At 39.8% G+C, this 19,578-nt stretch overlaps 1 protein-coding gene across 1 annotated transcript in view; it reads left to right on the top strand.

The window, feature by feature from the left end:
* The window catches only part of ntrk3b (neurotrophic tyrosine kinase, receptor, type 3b), a 171,315-nt gene that overhangs the window by 57,669 nt on the left and 94,068 nt on the right, over positions 1-19,578 (top strand). The window contains 1 exon segment of the mRNA XM_032523479.1: positions 13,258-13,326. Coding sequence (XP_032379370.1) covers positions 13,258-13,326 — 69 coding nt within the window.

Below are 19,578 nucleotides of genomic sequence, written 5' to 3'. Positions count from 1 at the left end.
TCAGATAACACATTTATGAATTAAAAACGACATTATGTGGTGTGGTAGTAGATATTCGTCTGCTTCAGTTTGCACATGACATGGTGAGAAGTTGACAGTTTCAGGTGTGAGATAAAAAGGTTGAACTGCTTCCCTAAATGTTAAATTTCCTCACAGGTGATGTCATCATCGTCTACTCTTTTCATCTTACATCCCTTCATCTTTCACCCTTCTTTGCTCCCGTCGCGCTCAGGAAGAGTTTAAGCGCTGTGCACCTGAGTCGATGTGGTTCTTTAAACCATTACTCATTACCTGAACGCTGAGAAGCCGCCACTTGGCCGGAGCCGCCCTGATGTGTGATGCATGGCAAGGCGATGGTGTTATTGTCGCAGGAGTGCAGTTTGATGAAAGCATAAATTGATCCTCCAGGCTAATGGAGGGAGGCGGCCCAACCTGCAGCCTACTGAGTGGAGTCAGCTGCAGCCGAGCCGGGAGGAGCCTCTCCGGCGGGGAGGCAGAGCTGGATTTCATGTTCTGAATGTCGCCGTGCTCATTTCTGCTGGCGAGAGCGGGGAATGATTAGGATGTCACCTGCTAGGGTTATGTTTCTCAAACATGAGGTCCATCCACCTGAATTCATCATTGTCATTCAGCTCACAGCCTCTGCTCTTCAGAGAAGCTGCCAGCTGTGCAGATGTTAGAAATGACAAGTCTGGTTGAGTAGACAAACAGCTGCTGTTTACCAAACCTCTACGTACATTTACTGAGCATTAAGAAGGAGACACTTTGTGTTTGGAGGATAAATTGTCTCCCTTCAGCGAGGGGGCACTATTAACTGTCATTTCTTTCAATAATCACTATTATTGTTTTCACTCTGTGCTACTGAAGTCTCTAACACACCTCATATTTAGATTTCTTTTGGCGTCGGGCAGGATGTGACTACATTACAAAGTTAGTTCCACCACTTTAATCTGCTACGCTTTTATGAGCAATTCTCAGCATTATTATGGGGATTGGTCAAGTAATTACTTCCAATTGACTGCCTCTGGAATATTATTCATTTTGATGCAGCTCCTTGGTGAATTTTAGAAAATGTCTATTGCTGGATTAATATGATGATTTGTTCTGAATAGAATTCCAGAAGTGTTGCCTTGCTCAAAATAATTTACAGTAGCTCATTTTCAAGATAACCCCTCGTATTCTTTTTAAAACTGTCCTCACCCCAAAACCGCCTACACACGTTTGTTCATGCAACAATTATGACTTCTATTTCTATTTCTAATGGCGTCTATTATCCACAGTCTTTTTCTTAACAGGACTACGTAGTTTTGAGGCCTTAACATAACGTTAACAACATGTTTAAAAGCACGGCCATTACCTTCTCTGCTAAATACACGGTTGCCTTTCCTGCCACTGCCAGGGGAGCTACTTCATAAAACACTCTTATGGGATTATATTATGATTTAATATCGTGTTATTGGGTAGTAATAAATGACCTATATCATCGTATGGTTTGGTTACTACAGTCTATGTTAACAATTGGCATGGCTGTTTGTTACTACTGCTCCTGCACATTTGACCAATAAGAATGCAGATACCAAGCTCTGCATTTGGATAATCTTAATCATCTATATTTATGTATATATATAAATATGTATATATATATATATATATATATATATATATATATATTATATATATATATATATATATATAGACATTAAATAGGAAGTGCACACTGAGCAGATGCTTTTGCAAGACTCATATACGCTTTCTGGCTTCATTATAAGAACAATCTATTGTGGAAAGACACTCGACCCTGGCATAACAACAGCTAGATTTGAAGAAACATGGAGTGTACTTCATGACATAACCCTCTATGTAATGAGTGCATCTTATTTTTTTTTTATATTTGTCTGTCTCTCGGCAGTCTCAGTAGTAATGAGTGTGTTGTCTCCTAGAACTGCTTCAAATTTAAATTGAAACTGTTTCAGTTCCTGCTGCAGTTGGACTCCTGGTTTCCACAGTAACCAGTACTCCCACATTCTTCAGGCTAAGCTACACTTCAGCCATAGAAGGAGGGCTTCCTTTGAAATGAATGAAAGATTCTCCGTTACTACAAAGTGCTGGCAGTTTGCACGTTGGTAATGTCTCACACTGACATGGCATTGGAAGCAACCAAGCACATGCCTCAATAGTTGATGGGTGCATTCATTTTCTTATAGCGCATTAAAATAACCAGAGATGAAGATGCTGTTTGTGTATTGACCAATTCCTGTATAATGTATTACTGTCTGGGTGCAATTTGCTATGAACACTGTATGTGCTCCTGGATAGTATACAGCAGTGATTGGAAGTAACTAAGTACATTTATAGCAGTACTTTATAAACATTACAGGGATATTTGCATTTTCTTCAATTTATACTTGTAGTTGTACTTTCTAGAGATAAATATTGGACATCATACTATATTGGAGTTATTCGCCAGCTATAGCTAATAGTACATTTCCAGATCAAGATAAAGATTTCACCATACAAATTATACAGTCAACATTATGATGCTTTTGCAGATTTAAATACTCAGCAGTATGGAACATGTTGTATAGATGAAATTAGATTTAAGTATATTTAAATGAATAAATGTAAACGTTGCTCATAATACTTGTTTGTAAAGCAACAGTTTTGTTCTGCTGGTTATCTAGGTCCAGACTGAAATATCTCAAAAAGGAATAGATGCATTGCTATGACATTTGGTCCAGACATCCATGTCTCCCTGAGGATGAACTGGAATCACTTTGGTGATCCCTTTACCTTTCATCTACCAGCATTTGTCCAATACTTTTGTTTTAGGACAAAATATATGAGCTAAGCTCATGGCATGCCCCTCAGCCTGAGCTGTAGGCTACTGTGTGTTTAGTGCTAATAACCATGCTAAAGTAAGATGTTTACATTGGTAAATATATATCTATTTTTTAAGATTATTTTTTGGGCAATTTTAGGCCTTTAATGGACAGGACACGTGAAGTTTGTGAAAGGGGATAGAGAGGGGGAGTGACATGCAGCAAAGGGCCACAGGCCGGATTCGAACCCGGGCCGGCTGCGTCGAGGAGTAAACCTCTAAACATGGGCACCCGCTCTACCAACTGAGCTATCTGGGTGCCCTACATTGGTAAATATTACAGCGGCTAACACTCAGGATGTTAGCATTGCTACTGTAAGCATGCTAGTATGCAGACGTTGGTTTTCAGCTCGAAGCATGTCTGTGCATGAGTACAGCCTCACAGAGCTGCTAGGATGCCTGTAAACTCTTGGTTTTGTTTCTTGTAATATATCATTTTCACACATAACCTTTTTCCACCAGTGCAGTGATCGCTGCGGTGCACTTATGTACAAACATGACTGCAAACTGTTTTTTTTGTGTTCTACGGCTATAGGCACTCTGAATTAAGTTCAAGACCTCTCCAATGAACAAAATTAGATTCTTCCAAAGTTTTTTTCTTGGGAAAGTTTAGTCTGCGGTCAGCAAGTCTGAATAAGTCTGTGTGTAATATAAACTGTGATATCTTCACTCTGCAGTTTCTGACAGAGGCACAGGATTCCCCTGCTCTACATCTAGGTGGTAAGAGCTTTGATTGCCCAAGTCTTCAGTGCTCTAAAGAGTTATGTCCATTTTTGTTTTGCAGCCCCTATGGCCGTTGTCTCGGTTATTGGCGGGGAGAAACAATCATTGTGGCAAAGACAGAAACAAGGCCCAGGCCTGTGGCTTGGTAGAAACGCTTTAATTAACTGAAACAATGCTTAATCCACTCCTCTGGACTGTGGAATTACAAATGGGCACTGCAGAAGCGCCGTGTTGCACTCTGGTCTGGCTGCCCGCTCCAGGCAGCAGTGGTCCACTTCATATGAATGACTTCTCTGAAATCTCTAAATTATGACTAAAACATACTCACTAACAGATTTAAATAGTTATGCTTTTGGGAAAGATGCCAACGACACAAAGTCTTCTTCAATGTCTTCTCTTTGACTACCTTCACATCTTTATTTTCTGGATGGAAATTATTGGAGGCCAATATTGTCTGAACCCAATAACAAAAATCACATGGTCTTGTGTTTCAATATTACCTCTGCTCAAACACATAGGACAGTACTTTTCAATTATGGACGTTGACGTTTTACTATGTAGAAAAAAATTGTATTTATTTATTTTTGATTGTATTTTCTGTAAGCAAGCTGTGTTGACTTGCTTGCTGGAAAAACACTCAGAGAAACCATGCCGGAAGAGAGGCTGAAAACGTTTCTCACAGTCATCTGGAGAAAAATACTCCCGGGTGTCTTTATCTGTGTTTTAATCCGCTCTAACATTTTATCGATTTCAGCAAGAGGCATTTCATAAAGCAGCAGGCCAGAACAGGTTGGCAGTGTGTACCCTCAGCTGAACAAGCAGCAAACTTCTCTCCATGGGAACCATGAGGCCGGTTCACTATCAAAACCTCCAGCGCACTACTGCCTCTTGCTCTCTGTTTCTCTCCGAGAACACAGGCATTTCTTTGCATTGCATTTTGTCAGAGGCTCTTCATGTTAAGGAAAAAGTACTTTATTGTCACACATACATACATGTAGCAAAATTCATTCTCTGCATTTGACCCATCCCTCCAGGGAGCAGTGGGCAGCCAATCACAGCGCCCAGGGACCAACTGCAGGTCTGAGCCAGTGCCTTGATCAAGGGCACTGACTGGAGAACCTGGTACATGTCTTTAGATGGTTGGGGGAAACCCACATTAACATTGGGAGAATGTAAAAACCTCCACACAGAAAGGCCTGGAACGACCTGGATTCAAACCCAGAACCTTTGTGCTGTGAGGCCACAGTGCTAACCATTAGCCATTAGCAAACGCAATCACAATTATGGCTAAAAGGTTCGAGTCTACTTGTGGCATGCTGTCAGCCCAGTGGCTGTTCTGTCTCTGCTTGTCTCATTAGATTAACGGCCATTTTCATTACATTGCTCAGTCTATGTTAACATCTCCATCGCTGTCTGGAAAAAGCATCCGAATCATGGCTTAAAGGCTTTGTTTTCTTGTGTCTTGGAACGTTGACTCACATCTCTCCCTTACCATCAGCAGCATAGACGGATGACTGTGCATAATATTGGCTTGCATTAATTACACTGGCAAAATGACATTGCTGAGATATAGTCCAGTTATGCCTTAACCATAATTGTGCTAACCCAATTTAAATGGCTCAGTGAGTTTGGATGTAAGGTGCCTTTCTTTATAGGGGGTTCATAGAAGATACTGAAAAGGCAGGATTAAGCCTTTGTTAAAGGTAATCATTCCTTGTCATTAGCAGCTTCATTGGTTGCTACAATGAAAGTAACAGATATTATGGGCTGTTATTAATGTTGTGAGATATTGTGAGTCACCATAAGACCTTAGTGTACAGACGGTTTTGGGCTGAAGATATACATAATTCAGGTGGCCTAACTTTTTATAATCCCTGGTCAGAATTAGCCCATAGACGTCAGCTCTAGGCTACTGTTTACCTAAAATTTGAAAATGTTAGTATTCCAACCATTATCTGTTAATAATCAGCATGTTAACATTGTATTTCTGAGCATGTTCGCTGGTGTGGCTGTACTGTATGTTGAGACAGACCACTAGGCGACACAATACAGATGCATGCAAACTCAATGGAACACCACAGAATGGGAATTTGACTGGGGGCTGCGCAAAATGAGAGAAACTGCATAAAGAGTTGGAAACGAATCAACTTAAACAAAATAGGATTTGTGTTTAACCCGTGGGCTTTATGAATCTTCTCTAGGACAGCCATAATACAGACTCCTATACCGTTTATTATCCAAAGCTGCTATTATACGTTTTTGACAAACAGTTGGACTCATTAAAACAGCTGAGGGTTATGCACCTTGCTCAAGAGCGCGTTAATAGTAGTTCCAGTTTCATGTTATTTAACCTGGTTGGATGTGGGGGAGGAATAAACAGGTTTAAAAGCAGATGAGAGGAATTCTGCTGCAAGATTAGCAAGACACATGCACACATATAGCACAACCAGAGGATTTTTCTGAGATTAAAGAATCAACTATTTTTATCCCTCTTCCCCAGAGCCACCCTTACCTATGCTTGATGCAGATTTAGGGCGAATAATATTCTCGATTTATAATGAAGTGGTAGCTGTTTGAAGTTTCTCCATGCCTGTTTTGACGAAATGACTTCCATATGGTACCTCCAACACAATTAATGGATCTCACCCCCCCGCTCACTCTTTGTATTTCCAGTGATTGAACTGCCTACGGAGGGAGATTTTAAGTACATTCCCTTTAAATCCATTGTTGATAATCCTATGCAAACACTGTCTCACTGAAGCACATCCATCAGTAAAATACATCAGTGAAATATATTTTATTCTTTCTCATGAATGGCTTACGACTTGGCCTCATTAGCTCATGGTGGATTAGGGCTAGACCAATCTGAGGAGTTTTCATAAGACGTTTGAAATGGAAAATACATATTAGTACTAAGAATGGGTTGTTTATACTGATGATTCCCAAATATATGAGCTTCGTCAGAGTGAAAGTTGACCTAAAGGAGGTTTACCAGCGATGACAGGTGATTGTTTTCCACCTGTGTACTAGCCTGCAGAGACCTCTCCTGGGGCACTGCGCTGTGGCTGACGCTGCAATCTGTTGCTTCTAGTGTTGGGAAGATAGGCCATGTCCTGAATGTGTAAGTAGGGAGGGATATCCGTAAAGTAAAAATGCATTGGCTTTGTGCAAATAATTCTAAGTTTTCATTATGTTCCACTTTTCAGCATTAATAAAATCCGTACATCATTGACTTCAAAACATTTGGGTATAATGACTGTAAACAAATGAGACAATCATAGTCACCTTTCAGTTCTTCTGCGTTGCATTTTACATTAATTGTCCCAAGGTTAAATTGTGCCAAAATCATCTGGATTTCTTTTTTCTTTTTTTAACATGAAAAAAGATATTATATGTTATATGTTATATGACACAAATAAAAAAGCACAAGTGAACAGTTGATCCTTTACTCTAAGGCAAACATGATTTGGAAAAAAAAACACAACTTGGGAGGTGAGGGCATGATTACATTGCTGGTAGGCATTTGATCCATTGTAGAGAGATGACAGGAAGTCCTGTTGGGACTTGTTTGAGAGCAATTGGTAGATGCTATATCCTCAGCCTCTTCTATTACGGATTTACATCCATTTATTTATATGCTCACTGCAAATTCAGGAAGTAGTTGGACATTCTTTTAGCTCAGTAATAAGTAAACCTGGGATGGTCATGTGTGTTAGGTGGGCATTGAGACCTGATTTAGTGTCCGGTCTCTTTACAGCTGGTGTTCACTTTTAAAATGAATAACTATATGAACTTATTTTTAACCTTTGAAATAAAGCTGTGCCTTGTACCATAATTCAGTGATCATGTATTTTACCTTTATTTTTTTAGTGATTATATAACTATCTACATTAGATTTGGGTGAAAAGACTTTTCTCTTGAAGGAGATGTCAAAGAATCCGAGTGGCAACATTATCTACAGTATTTATACCACAATTTGCACGATTCATTTGACATAGTTACTGTTTACTGAAAAGTACCAAGTGTCAGTCTGATGCAAAAATGGTTAAATGATCATTAAAATCAAGTTTAGCCAACTTAAAGGTTAAGACAATTAACAAATCCTAGCCTAAATACCATTGGTAGAGATCACAAGCTCAACCAGACGGTTCTTAATGAGTGTAGCCTACAGTATCTAGTCTACGTTGAATTTTACCATTTGCTAAGAAAAACAGAAGCGCTGTCCACTGATTTCACCTGCACTGATTTTTGTTTTAGCCACTTGGTGCAACAAGTGACAACACGCAACAATACGCAACATTTTGGCAAAGAAATGCTTTGTTACACATCCAGTAGACACGGAGCAACATTAGCCTTCATTTGGAGATGTGTTTCTGGTCTCAAATGTAAACTCTGTCCTTTTTCTTGAGAAACAAGCTTGTTTCTGGCTGCCTGGGGAATGGAAGTCCAATACTCACTCTCCTATTAGCTCTGTTTTGGTTTCCACCAACTCCTGAGGGAAATATGTGGCTCTTAGCTGCTAGATTCTTCACTGTGTCTACAGTACACGTGTGTGTTTGTGTGTGTGTGTGTGTGTGTGTGTGTGTGTGTGTTGTGTTTGGCAGGTAGCACTACATCAGGTTTATCAGAAAAACTTTTTCCACTGAAAACAGCTGCCTGCTGTGATTGAGAGCAGTGACAATGCACAAAAACAGGAAACCCAAATGCTTCCAAGAACTGAGGAAAACTGCAAAAATTCTTTTACATTAAGTACACAGGTAGTCATTATATCCATTGTTATAAAAATATTGATAAGGGCAGTTTTTGAAATTAGCTTTAGGAACAGTAGAACCAAATACACACATTTGGTTGTGTTGTGTGTATGTGCAGTGTGTTTGCTGAATGCTGCACGTGTTGTCAAATCACTGAAGGTGTGTGCTTAGTTTGCCTGTGTGTGTTGTCTCTTTGTGTGGCTTTGCAGTGCGTTTGCCCCTGTCGGCCACTGTACGTTGGCGCTGAGCTAAAGCTAACCGCTAAAGAGGGAATGTTGCAGGTAACCGGGGACCAATCATCTGCGTGTACGGCAGTCCAGAACATCAGCAAACGTTTCCTTAAGTTACCAGCTGAAGTTAAACCCCTGCTTTATTGTCTATTTTATGAAAATATTTACTAAGGTAATAAATCAAGGCGGAAGTAGGGTCATTTTCCCATAGACTTCTATAGAAACTAACTTCTTTTGGCAACCAGTGGCGTTTCCCCCTGCTGGATAGAATGCCGAATTGGATAGAATCCAGGAAGGCACTTTTGCATTAGCTTTGTTTTCAGACTCGGAAGCTTCGTCCATTTTCTTATTACAGTCTACAATAATATCTCCAAATAGCTGAGAAGGTGAACTAGGAAGATATTTACATGATGTGTGACAGAGGCACAGCAATTCAACATACAGTCGATGCTCTATCACTATGTGCGTTACATAGGTTTCAGCTGTAAAAGGGATGGATCATTGGACCATGAGATGCATTGTGGGTGTGATGAAAAGCAAGAAATAAGTTGTGAATATTAACACATTCAGAAGGCTGCAGTTATGAGTAGCTTATACTTTCACTGTGCAGTTTTTATGTGACCTTCAAGCTGTAGAACAGTCTCAAGGCTGTAGTACAGTATGTTCAAACTCTTCAAGGGCAAGTTTTTATTTTTGGGAATACCTTTGGTGATAAGAGGTAGATGCTTTAGTGTTTTGGGTAGCCCACTGGATCAAGATAATAAATAGAGAAACGGCAGAAGAATTTGTGGCATCTTTAAATCTGAACTCTGACATTTAATATTCTTGGAGAGAATGTTTCCAGGTGAAGAAAAATCTTTTCTTTGGATGAAAAAAAGCTTGAATGTGAAGTTGACTGCAGGCTGAATCACTGTTGTCTTGCATCAGTCAGTGATAAAGAGAAGCAGAGTGAATGTGTATTTTCATGAAATAGGTTTGGATTTCTCTCGTATTTGTTGTAATACTGTAATCACCCTGTTCAGAATCTGAATTATACACACTGCACTGCCAGTTTCCTGTTTGAGACAAGAGATGGCCTAGATCAAAGTATGTCTACCTTTTTAAATTATTAACGCAACATTATTTAATAAACTGCACATGGCTGCTGTACTGTAAGAGAAAGCTCCATTCTCTAAAATGTCAGCTCTTCAGGAGAAAAATAACTTTCTTTTAAGATTGACACCCATGATATTTTAAAGTTAGACATCACATTTTGAAAGGTGTATTTTTGCATCTCCCAGTCGTCAGCGTTACTTAAACATAAAGGGCTCTGAGGCATTCCACGAAACAAAATGCTGTTAAAAAAAATGAACGTAGAAAAGGAAGCAATTCAGTTTATACGGCTCCTGCAAATATTAGAAGCTTCTCCATAGCTTGACAGATGACGACTAGATTTCAGGACTTCAATACTGCTGATCCGTTGCGACGCCTCGTTCAGTGGCTGTCTGGTTCTCCTCTGCGTGGTCCTGAATGTCAATCTGCAGCGCTCCCCCACACTCAGACAGTAGCTACCAGTGATGCTGCACTAATTAGCCAACCCTCTCGAGTAGCCAAGCCCTCCCTATGGCATCTGTGCCAAACAGAATTATTAAAGAAGGAGGGACGAGGAGTCGCAGCTCCTCTGCAGAGGAGCAAACACCCAGGTTTCAGTTTAGCATTCACATGGTCGCCTCGGGCTGGGGAGCCGACGCTGTCATCAATATTAACACCTAGATACATCTGTCACTGTAACGCATATTTTTTGCCCCAAACTAATGAAAATTTCATGTGAATCCCATAATTATAATTCTTTATTCAAATGACATCGCCTGGAGATGGTTTGTGGTGGCACAGTGTCTCAGTGAAGTGAGGAGATCTGGACTTGTTGGGTGGGGGACATGTCCTTCACTGGCTGAAAACTGAGCTGCCTTGCTTCTTAATAGATTATTTTTTCTACACTACTAATTTTTTAATTCAATAATCATTCTCCACAGTGCTTGGCCTTCCTCACCTCCTGTCTTTTGGCATTCTGTCAGCTTTGATGGCTTATTTGCTGATTTGTTTATATATTTATTAATTCATTTACCCCTCCCAATCCAATTTTAGCTGACATTTCTTGTCGAGATGCGAAGGATGACCTTTGAAAATGGAACACTTCCTGCCAGAGATGTGAAGGAGGTCTCACTCCTCCTCTTCCCTCGTCTATATACAAAAACAAAAGGTTGAAAGAGACATTAAGTCCGTCAGTGAATTAAAATTTAAACTCATTTTTAGATAGATTTGTTTGCTTTTACAATAAACATGTGTATATTATTAGAAATACACCTTTAAAGCACATGCCTTTGGAACAAGACAAAATAAAGGACAGTAAAAATAAAAAAAAATTTTGGTGGCAAAAGCAGACAAAGGAGGTAACCATGCCCTTATGACCTAAATAAGGAGAAATTCCAGATGGTCCATGAGCTTTCATTTCTCAAAGGCAAAACAGGAACCAGGCCGGTTACACCTATCACCATTCTAGCGGGGGGCCATAGGCAAGGCTGGGGGAACGCAGATTAATGTTAAAACATGGCCAAAGTGACTTTCAGCCAGGGCCCTTTAATTTGAAAAAAGATCATGGTTTGGTTAAAAAACGGGAAAAAAAAGTTACTTTACTTCATTTTGGGTTTCCGCGTGTGATGCAGAGTGTAATGTAGTTCTGTTGGTTCTGTAAAGTAAAATATAAGTTGCCCCTTACTTTAACTTTCCAACCCCTGTCTCCTGAGTAAAAGTTAGTTTCACCCATTCACGGAGTTTGGTGCTTTTGTACTTTGGTCCCATTCTAATTGCTATGGCCACTAGAGGGTAACAATAGAATCTAAATGCGGGTCAGTTTGCTTCTTGTACAAACGATTACTGAAGACGTTCTTCATTGTTGGACAGTCTCACATGAATAGGCTACTAATTTAATTTAGTGCTCTTTGTAGTTTTTTTGGCGACTCTAGCTAATTTTTGCTGGATAATAGTCTATATCCACGAGATTACCCCAGATATCCCTCATTTTTGGACGGATTTTCCTCACCTTCCGCTTTCTTTGTGTTGGCATTCTAAACTCTGGTCAATTCGGGAAACTTCCTCCGAGCTAGAACCGACAATCACATTGTATTTGTCTTTTTCTGACTAAAATTCTCATTACACACTAAACAGCCATTTTATTGTGAGATCTGTGTTGTACATGTGTCTATTTTAGGGTGTGTGATTTTAAAGTAAGAGTTGAGCCCTGTTTTAAAATACCAAGGGCTGCGTTTGGCCCCTTTCTCTCTCCTCTCTCTCTCTCCCTCCCCTTCTTCTCTGTTTTATTTTTTCAGGTATAATGCCCCCCTTGGGCCCAAAGATTTTTTTTGCGAGAAAAATTTCTTTTCCCACTTTTTTTTCACCTCCCTTATTAGATGCAATTTTTCAGGGAAAAATTTAACCAGTGTGTAGGACTTCGCAAGAATTCTGTGGGTTCACTATGTGTTTCCGGTGTGTGTGGGTGGGGGGGGTGTGTGTGTGTGTGGTGGTAAGTTATCAAGGAAATAAAAGGAAAATTTTAAAACCCCTGTTCCCCTGGTGCTTCGGGTAACAAAACTAAGGTTTTCCTACAAAAAATTTCCCAAGAGATATATACAAAAGCAAAAATTTATAGGTAACCCCCCTGAGCAAAAATAAAAATGGTTGTATTTGAGTAATGTTTTTGCAGTTTTTATCGGTTTTAAAATGCCAAGTCTCTGAGTCTTTGAATTGCTACATGAAACCTGCAAGGGTTTCACTCAATAGTGGCTGAAAACGGTCCCCCGCCCAACATCAGGGTTTTGGGTTTAATTTTCGTAAGTGCAAAAATGGAATTAGACCCCGATTTAACAAAAAACCGCACTCAAAAAAAAACAAGTTACCTTTAATTTTTCTTTTATGATGTTACATGGATCAAAAGGATTTTATAGTGAGTTATGAAAAAAACCCTGGTAATTTTTATGGTGTGTTGTGTCTTAAAAACATGTCTGTGTTTATTGTAAAATATTGGGGTTCTGGTCAAATCATTTGTAGGTCTCTGGCTAGATGCTATTGAATTTCGTGGTTTCCTGAGCCGGAGGGGTTCCTCAAGTCAATTGAATTATTTGAATTAAAAGCAGTCAACTTTCTGTTATTGAGTTGGTTGAACCCTGAAGCTTCCTACCAGGCCTGTTTCCCTGTCTTTGTCAATAGTACTTTGCCTCATTTCCAGTCATTCTTGCAGGCCTCTATATCCACTTCTTCCATTGCTTATTATATTTATTGTAGTTTAGTTGAATCTATTTCATTTTACTGAATTATTTTAAATGTATTTTATTTTATTTTACATGCAGATAAACACCCCTGCACTGTAGATGTATAGTACGTAAGTGCACAATGATGTAAAGTTGGGACAAGAATACTCAAAGAGACTAAAAAATCATTTTAATTTCAAAAGCAAGAGATAAAATATCAAAATAACCCACTGAAAGATTTGCTAATTGGGATTCTGAAGCCAAAGGACATCAAAATCTAAATGTGAGCGTAATGATACAAAACAGAACCGACAACATCAAACAAGAGACATACAATTATTAATATAAAATAAAATCATTAAACTTTTGCTTTGTTTTTCTTCCCTCTGCAGAAACTTGTCAAAGAATCCTCTCAGCACCCTGTCATGGCAGCTCTTCCAGCACCTCCAAATCTCCGAGCTGTAAGTCTTCTTCCCTCGCCTGATCTCTCTCGCTGGCTTTTGTTTGTATTTTATTAGAGCCATTTATCATTGCTCTCTGCACTCTATCTGCCTCAATACAAATTGTCTTCACTGCATGCCAGTATAATTCCTGTCTCTGTTGTACAAAACCTCTAATTTGTCTGCGCACATGTAAAAGCCTGAACCTATAGGCAGTATGTTGGCACTGTGATCTTTCGAAAGTCATTTGTTGACGTAATTAATTCACACATAGGAAATGTATAATGGTCTTGTAGGAGGAGGCAGTCTCACCCCATTTTCTTGTTTGTTATGAATATTTTAGCGATCATTGTGTTCATGAAATGAGTTTGCTCTTTCACCACCAGGGAGAACATTGTGATGTCGACCCACTTTGTAATTTACACATCATTACGAGTGTCAGTGCTGTCCATCATTTGAGCCTTTGCTGTGCGCAGAATGCAGCCGCTGCTTCCTGCGTCTCCTGGCATATAAAGCTGAGGTATTTCAGGATGTGATATAAGACTATTTCAAGCAGGCCTCCTTATTGTGCTATTTTCAGAGGTAGAAGCAGGGCAGGTCCTCTGAGAGCCCGGCACAATGCTGATCTGGGGTAGTCCGGCTGCTGTACACTCCAGGCAGTAGAGGAAAAGCCCCGCTAACATTGACAGGATAGCTTTGCAATTTTTGGCATTTAGCTTACGCTGTCATCCTGAGGAAAAGTTATCCCTCACACACGCAGAACCCAGAACAGAGCGCTCATTCTTATCCATCCTGTGTAGGAAGCAATTCACAGAGGACCCCATACCAGTGCTACACAAGTGTCATCTCACTATGGGCCCTCATCCGAGGCAGATGGGTCTTTGAATCCTTCATTGTGCCTGTTATTGGGTTGTGAATTTCATTCTTCACTGGATTGTACAAGTTCTGTACTTTTTTTGTTTTACCAGCTGTCCAATTCTGCTTTTGTTGAAGCTAGTTTGGCCTTCAGCGTCTCTCATTGCTGCTGCTGCTCTGTTTAAGCGTTCTATCCCATGCTTCCACAGTACAGTATGTTATGTAATTATTTAGTGTTGCAAAAAAATTATCTAGATCTTTTACTACACAATACAGAGCATCAATATCACGGTGTAACAATACTCCATTACAAGTAAAATGTAGCTTTCTTAATAAAACTTAAAGGCCCTCAAAATATTTTTCTCACTGGACTACTTAGCACCCTGCAGGAATACACTGCCATATGCCAAAGTTGGAACAGCAATGGTTATTTTACATAAGAGATTTCAGTATTTCTGTTTTCCTGTTTTTCTCTACTCACCCGTGGTTTGCAGTAGGCGTGGCCTAGTTAGGAAAATGTGATGTCACTACTTCCGTGCACCAATCAGGATTTAGCTAAATTTGAATCGGATGATGGGTTGTTTTACTGTCAATCAATCTAACCCCCATACAGCCCTGAAGCAGATTATCTTTTGAGTGAATAACTCAAAATAACAAATTGTCTTTTTTTATTTTATATAATTGGATTTTCAATTTGAGGTGTAAACATCATATTTATGTTGTATCTGGTGAAGATGGAGTAAGTAGTTAATCTATAATGATGTATCATGTTATAATCCAATCATATGCCACAGTTGCTGTTTCACCGTTGCATACATTACATGGTGTAGCTTTAATATTTCATACCAGAAAAGCTAGATCAGGGCCATGTTGCCTACAGAGTACAGTATTAGTGTTGAGCAGTTACATTTCCTTACATTCCTCGACAGACTAAAATAAGCAGTGCATAGACTTTCTTAACCGAATCACCAATCGCAGCTCAGAGCACGATTTGCTCTGATGTGCAATCCTATTTATTCTTAAGCAACCATTTTAGATGTACAAATGGTGCCTTTGTTGTTCTACATGAAAAGCAGGGCCAGGGTGATGCCCGTGTAGCCCAGAGAATGCTGATGAGGAGAGAGGGTTCATGTCTATTCCATTTGGTTGGTTTGGTTAAGAGGTGTCAGTTGGAGTGGCGTGGCAGCAAAGACGTGGGCTGAAGCGTTGTGCAAGAAGGAAGCCATGTGGAACCAGGCCTTGCTAATAGGAAATGAGTCACTCTATCATGGGCAGAGTCTGCGGCGTGGCCCCTGACATCATTACTCTCTTCACTGTCTCTATGTGTTTGCCCAAACCATATTAGCTTGGTAAGTGCCAATCATTCAATCATGCCAAATGAAGCGTGCTCACTGGGTTGCTATTGTCTTTAATTATTAGAATAATACACAATGCAGTATCAATGATACGTGCCCAGCCACGCTGCAGAACCACTCTGATATTATGTTAATAGAGAAAGATCAAACCAGCTGAAATAATTTCTGTTTGGTGTGGTGAACGGAGAGCATGGCCCTTTGCCATGACGCTGTCGTTACACCGTGTTATCTCACTCACTCTAGGCGCTGGTACTGTAATTGTATTTCATGTTCTTTAACAATGAAAGAGGTCCAATTTCAAAGCTGCGATGCGGGGACAGTGACCTGCGATGAATAAGAAATGTAAAAATAGATTTTTAAGCCTGGAAAAGCTTACAAAGTGTGAAAATATTAATGTTTTCATGGAGACACTCATTGCATATTTCATCAAGGTCCATTGTTACTGCAACTCTTGAATTAAGTCCACAAATCCTTGTAAAAAAAAAAGAAAATAAAAGAAATGAAAATAAGGGAGGAAATGAGTTTGTAGCATATAGAAATGACTAATTATCATTATAATTGAAGAAAAGAGGTAAATTGTGCATATCTAGCATGCTGATCAAACACTGAAATCAACATTAAACATATAGTTTCATCAAATCATTGTGATTGGCCAAGTTTGGAATTAATGCTCCATTTCCTGCTTTTAATTGCTACTTTGCACATTATTAGTTAGGTGTAGAACATGTTGTACCTAATAAATCGAGGTGTAACAAACGAAGGGAGGACTTCTTTGTTAACATCCAACAGCCACTGGGTGTGTGGACCAGTGCTCACTCCCTATGTGGTCTTAGGTGTCGCCAACCATGGTTTAGAGGAGATGATTGTTGTGCCTGGTTCTACAATTAAAATCAGACAGGGGAACAGCAGTCATCCTGTTTGATGAGGCAACTGTAAGGAGGAAAAGGTACCTCCTATCAGTCAATGTGCATTTAGTCTGTTTTCCTGTTATCAGGCACTCCTTATCAAGCCTTGTGAAATGTAACTGCAAAACAGTTGCTTTGTTCCGCAGGTTTTTTTACACTCCCTGCAATATCTTAATATCAGTGACAATGACAATACTATCAGTGAAATCTCAATAATCTCAAGTCTTTTGTGGCTCCTGTGAAAAGGCCCCAACATCACATTGAAGCCTTACAATAGATGTCTGCTGTGTGCTGCCTCTGGATGAGACACAGATAATCGGCTCTGCCTCTTTGTTTGCGTGCCCTTTAGCCAAAGGACCAGAGCTGCTGCAGTGTGGTGCACAGCCCAGCCTATCACAAGCCAGAGAACTGCAGCAGGGGAATGGGGCAGCGAAATGTTAAATCTGCTGCTGTGGCATCCACGGTGATAATATTGGATATTATTTGAAGAGTTAGCGGTCATCACCAATACAAGCATCTTCGACAAAGCTCATTCTGTCTGTTCCACAAAAAGAGGAAAATATTCTCCTTCTTTAGCAACTCAAGCGATCCGCCTGGGGCAATGTGCATCCCAAATCCATTTATTCTGTTAGTGCTTCTTTAATCCCAGCTCTCTGGGAAGCAGAGGCCGACGCAAAGTCAAACATTTACGCCTCTAACAGCAAAATGGAATTTTCCTTTGAATTTGGATGAAATATGAATAGATCAGAGCTGTAATCTTGTATTATGACTGCCAGTGGATTAGGATGGAGTAAACATTACATTTCCATGGGCTGCATGACAGGTAAATTACTACATTTGAACATTCATTTTATCAGGGTCCAATTTCTCTCAGGGCAGACTCTTGCTAAAGAATGCATTCCACTATCAAAGCTCAGAAACGGACTTGCAACAGAGATGTTCAATGAGTGGAGTAAAGGATGTGGCGGTGCCTAGAAGACACTCGGCACAGCATTTAGGAAGAGAAACCCTGCTATAATGACTGTTTTTGTGAAAGCAGCCACAAGGCCAAATGGAAATACAGGTCTTCTTTAAAGCATTATCTACCTTTATAGTATGTAGTATGGAAAATGTAGCTTCCAATGATGTCTGCATGACAAGTGAAGTGTGCAATAACTACAGTAACTGTACATACACTTTCTCCAATTCTGTGTTGATGTTTGTACTGAAATAATAGTTGAAATGCTCAGCTCCACTATATAACCTCACTGAATCGCCCAGTTTAGGATATGCACAACACAAATTAGAGATACAGATGGAGCATTTTCGTATACAGTACGAAGGAAAAGGTGGTAACCAGCTGAATGAGCGCCTGGGATATATACAATCAGCAGCGGAGGCATATGGTTAGAAGAAGCACATATTTAACCAGCTCGCTCGTACTTACAAATATTTTAGGTACTCTCTTTTTGAAGTCACTCGGATACAGTGTATGTGAATGGATTGTGTTAAAAAGCAAACAAATTCTCTACAAGTGTTCCAATAAAATTGCTACCAATCTATTAGTATGACAAAAATATTAGGATGTCCAAATACATAGTATGTCAAATGCAGGATGCCAAACATGCCAGGAGGTCTCACTGCATCCGGTCAGACTTTGTAGTATTAAAACCAGCATGCTTTTCTGGCTATTGTGACCCACAGTCCTTTGTTCAGGAAGATGTTCAAACATTCGAGGTGCATTATTATGAAGAAGTAGCATGTCCCACTTTTATGCCGACTGAATGCAACAGTACATACATTGTAAGGGCAGCTGTAGTACATTCTAAAAGTAGAAAGACAAAGGTATGCAAAGTCACAGTGCATTTGTGATAATATATTGCCTCAGTAGGCCAAAAAACATGCATAAGTTAGGACAAAATACCAATACCAAAACATACCTTCCTCAGAAATTGCAATTAAACAACCACCAGTGCACCACTGAAGCATGGCTTGAATGAAGCCACACAATTACCAAACAGGCACCAAAAGAGAAGAGTTGCACTTTGACATTTGCACCTCTGCCAGCCTATGTATGCATGCATGTAGTTACTCTTTTCCAGAGCTATAGCTGCCCTATTGGGTGTAACAGGCTCATAAAGGATGACTGAATGAAATACAGTCAGCTGCTTTGTCTTTTAGTTTGTTTTAAAAGTTATGCTTAAAGTTGACAATATATCCAATTAGAATGGTACTCAGAGAGTGCAGCCCTCAGCTATTGGTCCAATTTTCTGAGTTGGGAAGTTGCTCTTCCGACTTCTGTGTGTTTATGAGCAGATGTGTTTTATTGTATTGTTCAGAGCATATAAACAACACATTCAATTATTTACGTGACAACAAAGAGAAAAGGAAACGGATCAGGCGAGCCATGAAAATATGATCAGGGCCTCATTTGTCCAATTATTCCAACATCGCATGAATGCAACACAAATGCCCTATCTGGCAATGTTAACAAAAGTGAAAAATGATTTTGTCAATCCACCCAGTGATTCAGATCTTCTCCAAACTAATGAATTCTTCCTTGGCCCATGCTACTCATTTTTCAGTAATCCTGAAAACAGACGAAGAAACAAACCAACCAAGATTTAAAACATTGTTAAGTTAATTAGAGGAATTGTTGAAAAAGATACAAATGGTCTTGCAAAGACAGTACAGTAACACCTAACCCTGAAATGCACTGAAAATCCACAGCACAAGAGAGTACACATATATCTTTGACTATAAATGGATAGTACACCTACCACTATATAATCCATGCTGAATATAAGATAGAAATGCACACATAAAGGACCTCTAACGAACATCAATCCTCTAAAAGATAACCACCAAAAATATCTGGCCATGAAATGTCCCTGCTAAAATCTTTGACTCTGAAAAAGAAATTGCCTGAAGCTCCCGCTCACTTTGTCCCTTTTTCCTGCCTGAAGCCTTCCCTGACCTGAGTCGGGTGTCCCTTCTCCTCTACATGATTGCAGTGCAGGTGGTGTTGACGATAAGCCAAAGTCAGGTCTGGCTCCTAAGACAAATAAAGCCGTAGTGGTTGGAAACAAGAAAGGAAAAAAAAAAGGAAGAAAGAAAGTTGGGCAGTGAGTAGGCCTGCAGGGACGCTGACCAGCCAAGTGGCGGGAACCTTACAGAAA

Source organism: Etheostoma spectabile, chromosome 1, assembly GCF_008692095.1.
Source record: "Etheostoma spectabile isolate EspeVRDwgs_2016 chromosome 1, UIUC_Espe_1.0, whole genome shotgun sequence".
Classification (NCBI taxonomy): Eukaryota; Metazoa; Chordata; class Actinopteri; order Perciformes; family Percidae; genus Etheostoma; species Etheostoma spectabile.
Note: the sequence above shows the minus strand (reverse complement) of the source record. Positions and strands in the feature narration are given on the sequence as shown.